Raw genomic sequence first — 6,231 nt, forward strand, 5'->3', positions numbered from 1 at the left:
AAAACAATTCATAACTTACTCCACACCACCAAGTGAGGAGGCCCACTGGTGCCCGCCTTCTGGATCCGCGTGGATGCATTTGGCCACTGCCCTGGCCGCGCGGAACGCCGGCGACATCTGGACCTCCTGCGTCAGTGGCCCAGACGAGCGCTGGGTCGGGAAACTTGCGCTGCCTAGCCACTTGTTGACCTCGGAGTGAGCACCGCCCTCGCCGCTGGCTGTCGGCCCAGGCTCGCCGTCGTCCTTCTTCTTCGCCGCCGCCATCGTCCGGGGAGACAGAGAGCACGGGGGGAAGGAGGAGCGAGAGAGAGATGCTGCCGACAGAGAGAGAACGGCAGCGAGCGAGCGGGTCGGTCCGAATAACGGCCGTTAACGGCCTCGCCGTCACGCGCGGCGCTGACGTGGCCTGACAGGCGGGCCCAGACCGTCAGAAAACGGTTAAAAACGCTAGCAACGGGCGATTTGGGTTTTTTGAGACAGCCGACGAGAAAAATGATAGGTATCAGTCACAAACAAAAAAGTGATGGTTTTTTGGAACCATAGGACGAAAAGTGGTAATTTTATGCTATTTACTCTCTAAGAATGCAACCATCCGAGACAGCTAGCCAGCTCCAGACCCACAACTATCCAATCGATCGAAAACAACTCCAAGCATGGCGCAACGACAAGACATATGTATAGGAAGACATATGTATAGGAGGCTAGTCGCCCAAGTTGGCCAGGTTATCGGCGAGGACCCTCGTGACGGCCCTCATCAACGGCTGCAACTCTTCTTGTTCCCGGATATGTAGAGGCAGTGCTTGAATCTTGAGCGCCAACCTCCTCGCCTCTGCCGGGTAGTTCTGCAGGTGCATCCTCACAACATGTCAGTACGTACCAAACAGAACAAAGTCGGGCAACGGAGAGAGCGTATGTGTTGTCTACTTCAACTAAGATATATAAGAGCTAGTCGAGATGCATGGGAGACGCTAATTGAAGCAGGGTGGGTGGGTACTTACAGTGTTGCCTCCCTGGAGCACCCTGTGGAGAGGCCGGAGCTCCTCGTGCATCACCAGCGCTTGGACGTCTCCTTGGGGCAGGTCAGCACAAGCCGTGAGCACGATGGGCTGCAGCGCGACCACCGCGTTCTTGAAGCAGCGCTGCAGGACGAACCTCCCGTACCAGTTGTTGGACAGTCTAACGAGGTGCTGCATGAGCCTGGACAGGAGCCGCCGCCTGAAGTCAATCCTGTTCTCGCCGCGGTCGATGAGGCGCTGCACCAGGCGGTTGCTGCATCCATGCAAATTGGGCAAGTAAAATCAGCGATCGAGAAGCGCCAAAGAAGCTAGTTGACGCGAGAATTCTGTACCTGTTTCGTCCCATGGCCATTGTTACGGCTCGCTCAACGAGGGCATCCTGGAAAAGCGGGAGCTCGTCGCCGGCCGCGTACCAGAAGCATGTACCCAAGCACGGCACCCCGAACGATGAGTCGAGCTTGTCATCGATGGTGTCCATGGCGTGCCTCACCAGAGCCTGAAAGGATTCTAGACCGATCAGTACACGCGCATATCTATGTACTTACTGTACAAAATACGGAGCCAAACATGCATATGATGCATGCATCCATGCATACGATTCAGTGTCACTGTCGCTGGCTGATCCCACGTTCCCAGCACAGCACTTACCCTGGTCACCTCGTCACCCATCGTGGTGAAACAGCGGGTAATCAGTTCGTCCCCTCCGACGTTGTCCATCACGCGATCACGCACGAAGTAGTTGACGAGCGCGGTGGACAGGCCGGGGCTCCACGCCACCGCCGTGATGAGCAACATCAGAGAAGCCACCCTGCATCATACGTACAAATGAAGAAAACACAAATTCAGCAGCAGCGTTCACCACAATACCATACTAGAGTACTTCGTTTCGTTTGGACATGCGTATCACAATGGTAAATTAGTTTCGATCAAACTGGCAGTAGTACCCGTCGTTGATCAATATGGCAGTGAGGGAGGGGAGTCGTTGATCTGTGAACGTACCCGTCGTCGGACCTCCAGGCAAGCTCTGGCGTGGCGGCGGCTTCCACGATGATCTGGAGCTCCTCGTACCGCCTGTCGTCGTCTACGATGACCTGGATGCTGCGCAGGAGCGCTTGGAACACCGCATGCCCTGGCCTGTTCCCCATGATCCAGTGCGCGCACTGCTTGAATCCGTCGAGCACCATATCGCGCATCTGCTCGTCGCCCACCTCGAGCTGGTGGAGCAGGATTGCCGAGTGCTCCGCGTCCAGGGACAGCACCATCTGATCAAGCGTCCTCGGGGACCGGAGCAACTCCGATAGGATGTGCACCAGCCTCCAGTCTTGGTGAGTCGGTGGTGGCGGCTGCAACGGCGGATACTGCACGAACTGCGGCTGCTGCGGCCAGGTCGGCGCCGCGGGCCTCTGCTGCGCGACCATGGCGTCCATGTACTGGCTGGCGTTGGAGGTCGGCCCCCATACCGTCGGGCCCAGCGGCAAGTGGTTACCGCCGCTCCACCAGTAGGGGTGCTGCTGCGGCCAAAACTGCGGGCGCAGCGGCGGGATCGCCCCCGGCACCGGCGGCCCGATGGCGAAGGGAGGCGCGCCCGCACCAAGAGCCCAAGCCGCGCTCGGCTGCGGCAGCCACACGTGCTGAATCGCGTACCCCTGCTGCTGCGGTGACGTCGGCACGGGCTGAGTCGCGTACCCCTGCTGCTGCGGCGGCGGCGGGGCGGACGACGACGACGAGTCCTCCCCGCGGCCACCGGCGTCGGAGGGCGCGGGGTGGGGCGGCCCGCTCGGATTCATGGGTTGCAGCTTCGGTTGCGGTTGCTGCGGGGTTTCGGATAGCTGGGATGCGAAATGGAGATTGCTGAATGGATTGGAGGAAAGCCTTGCCTTGCACCGCGTGTGTTTATATAGTGGAAGACAGGCGGCGGCCGGGTTGAGGGTGAGAAAAGGACACCCGGCCGATTTACACGGGGAGGGGTGGGACCGGCCAGTTGGCATGCACGGCACCCTACCAACTCATGTTCGTTATTAATTAAATTAAAGGTTGTTAAGATCTGATCGTATAATTATTGCGTCATGTATTACTGGCGCATTCACTGCATGGAGGATCAGATCAATCTCGGTAACATTAATTTGGATACTTACCGAAAAGCATTTCGACTCTACTCCTAAATTTTATAGTTCTGCTGGTTGCAATTAAGTCATGCCGCCAATATTATTAGTACTCTCCCTCCGTTGTTTTATTAGTCTGTATACAACATTTGGTCTAAGTCAAACTTTGTTAACTATGACTAAGTTTATAGAAAAAAATATATCAAAATTCACAATATGAAATCAATATTGTTAGATGCATCATGAAATTAATTTTCATATCATATAGTTTTAGTATTGTAGATGTTAATATTTTCTCCTATAAAGTTGGTCAAACTTTATAAAATTTGACTTTGACCAAATCTTATATGTAAACTAAAAAAAATGGAGGAAGTACTTGCTTGAATCTACATCATTGTCTTTTTTGTTTTTGGCTACGTAAAAGACATGCATCTTCGTCAACACAAAACAACAAGCTTGGTATGTAATTTAACCAAAAAATGTTCATCAAAGCAGCTCAAAGATATTGCCGTCGAGATTCTGAGGCCACCGAATGACCACTATTGCCATAAAAAGGAGTCGTCGCAGCCGCTTCCCTACAGGAGCCGGCTTGACCTTGTCGATGACAACAGGGAAGTCTTCAAGCCAAAGTTGAACCCTTGCATAGATACGAAACATCTGACATTAAATCTCGCCACATGAACAGAAACCCTAACCTCACCGCCCCAAAAAGACGGCATGAGTCTACGCCAGAGCTCCGTCGACTACATCCAGACGGATGACGCAAGGACGATCGGAGCTCGAAAGACAAACTCAAAGAAGAAGCGCCGCCATCTACCCGTCAAGGTCCCAAAGTTCAGGCAACATGGCTTAATCCAAATAAACACATCGTTCCAGGGAGTAGTCATCTACATAGATACTCCCTCTGTCCCATAATATAAGAGTGTTTTTGACACTAGTACAGTGTTAAAAACGCTCGTATATTATGGGAAGGGAGGGAGTAGATTATAAGACGATGTTTCCTTTTCTGCTACTCAAGTGGGAGTCTAGGTGCTTATGCAAATTTACCTGGCTTTATAATTCGATTCATTTTCTCCCATTGATTTTACTTTTATAAACTATAATGGATGCTTGGATGATGTACCAGATTTATTTTATTTACTTGTAGCATAAACTTTGTCTCTAACCTCTTGCATGTATTATTTGCCCCATGTTTTAATGCTTTTTCGGCCATTTTATTTGCAAATAACTAGACAACTAACTTCTACATATATTGAGCGCAAGAACACATTCACTCACAAAAAAAGAGTGCGAGAATTCATGCCCTTGTTTTTAGAGAAAATGTGCAAGCCGAGCCCGAGAAAAGGCTCGAACCATGCCCGGCTTTGAATTAACAAATCCACCAACCGGACAGGATTACAAGAGCAGGACATTACATGGAAAGTATAAAGCGAAACGGAAATAAAGGATACAAGGTACATAGTGGAACAACCTCTAAGGCAGCGACAACCCCAGGTGAGAGCTTGAAGCACCGATGCTAACATCCACCGCAATGCCATCATCGGCAGACCAACATGTACACGAGAAGGAAGTACACAGCGTTTGCATTGTGTCACTAACTGCATCCGGAGGACCAAACAGGGGCCAAACATGGTCTGTCTCTGCTGCCACAAAGGGCCACTACCCTTCACCCAGGCTCAATGGGTGCCGTACCGCCGGCTTGCAGAATGGTCCCCAGAACCATGGTGCACAAGTTGTCAAACGGAGACATAGCAGAAACAGACCCCGCAAGCAGCAACAAACCAACTACCCTGGCACCGTCATCGGCAACGGGAAGAAATCACGTGGGTTGAGAGCTGTCAATCGAAGGCGCAACCATGGAGCAGGCCAAAGGGGCAACATGGAGCACCGATGGTCCATCATGTTACCGGAGATAAGAGCAAACCAATAGCGCCACCACCAAGCCATCACTACTCCCCCAACACCTAGTAGATCCCGGCCGACGCCTTCAAGAAAGAGCACAACACCACGGCGCCGTCGTCGGCCAAAGCAAGGGACCAAGGGATTTCTCCCACGCTTAGGGATGGGGGTGGGCAGGGGAAGATCCTCACCGGAGCCTCCAATGAGGGGATCACACCAAAAACTAGTAGCTCTTCTTGTATATGTTCTCGTCAGTGTGAAAAATCATTTGCAACATGGATAGAAGCCGTCATGGAGGTGTTACCTTCTTGATGGTGGCACATGTACCTAGCGGTTATAAAATACGGCGTCATGAATGTACAGTCGCTTCGCATCGGCTGGTCATCCTTGTATGGACCGGCATTTCATTCATGACGGATGATGCGAGCCGTTATGAAAAATCTAGCCGTCCGTAATTTCTCATTTTTAGGTAGTGAGATGGTACTCAAAGATAAAAGATGACCTTTTATTGGGAAGTGCATGAATGAACCCGGGTACATATGAACCCACTTCGGAAAAGATATCTCTAAATGCTAAAAAAAACTGAAAATGATTGCACGGATACGTCTTCATGTTGTATGTGTGTGCATAAAGTTTCAAGGAAAAATAACTTTTTTTGTGGCGTGTGCAAAAAAGACAAAAAATTATGTCGTGAAATGCTATTTAGAAGAACTAAAATTTGTCTTTTTACAGTGACAAAACAAAAGGATATTTTTTCACAAAACTTTGTGCCGCGGACACACATTTACGAATATGTATGCGTGAAATTTTGTTTTGATTTTTTAAAATGTGCTTAAAGTGCATTTTTTGAAAAGTGGGTGCATATGCCCATGGGTGCAGGAGGTGCCCTCTCGACCTTTATTGCACTATTTTACTTCAGAAGAGTAGCGGCTCCGCTGATTATGTTAAGCAAAGCAATCTTCTTATGAAGTAATCAAGTGTTCACAAGCAGAAGAAAAAAATGACGACCATTTTGATCCCAATTTCCAAAATATGGGCCAACAGCTAGCTATGAATTTTAACATGTTAACACAGCATTTCAGCCTTCAGACCGATAACCATTCATGCAGAAAGGGAGGTAAACTTTGACATGCTGCAAGTATTCATTATGAACCGAGTTTAACCGGTACAGAGACACACTACACATAAAAGAGAAGTGAAGGAGGCCAGATAAG

General features: G+C 50.2%; 1 protein-coding gene across 1 annotated transcript; it reads right to left on the reverse strand.

Moving 5' to 3' along the window:
* Positions 1-559: 559 nt before the first annotated feature.
* Positions 560-2,862, reverse strand: LOC123100219 (uncharacterized). Its single transcript, XM_044522180.1, has 5 exons — positions 2,016-2,862; positions 1,665-1,824; positions 1,349-1,512; positions 999-1,269; positions 560-842 (listed from the first exon to the last, which is right to left on the reverse strand). Exons 1-5 carry the CDS (start codon positions 2,801-2,803, stop codon positions 702-704), a joined length of 1,524 nt encoding a protein of 507 aa, XP_044378115.1. The 5' UTR covers positions 2,804-2,862; the 3' UTR covers positions 560-701.
* Positions 2,863-6,231: the final 3,369 nt, after the last annotated feature.

Source organism: Triticum aestivum, chromosome 4D, assembly GCF_018294505.1.
Source record: "Triticum aestivum cultivar Chinese Spring chromosome 4D, IWGSC CS RefSeq v2.1, whole genome shotgun sequence".
In the NCBI taxonomy this organism is placed as follows: domain Eukaryota; kingdom Viridiplantae; phylum Streptophyta; class Magnoliopsida; order Poales; family Poaceae; genus Triticum; species Triticum aestivum.

What these genes read in the sequence shown, in the direction of transcription:
- LOC123100219 (XM_044522180.1), bottom strand. Translation starts at nt 2,803, where the DNA reads ATGAATCCGAGCGGGCCGCCCCACCCCGCGCCCTCCGACGCCGGTGGC. An exon ending in TGGGTGACGAGGTGACCAGG is followed by an intron (nt 1,513 to 1,664) that starts GTAAGTGCTGTG and finishes GAATCCTTTCAG; the next exon opens with GCTCTGGTGAGGCACGCCAT. An exon ending in TGCTCCAGGGAGGCAACACT is followed by an intron (nt 843 to 998) that starts GTAAGTACCCAC and finishes ATGCACCTGCAG; the next exon opens with AACTACCCGGCAGAGGCGAG.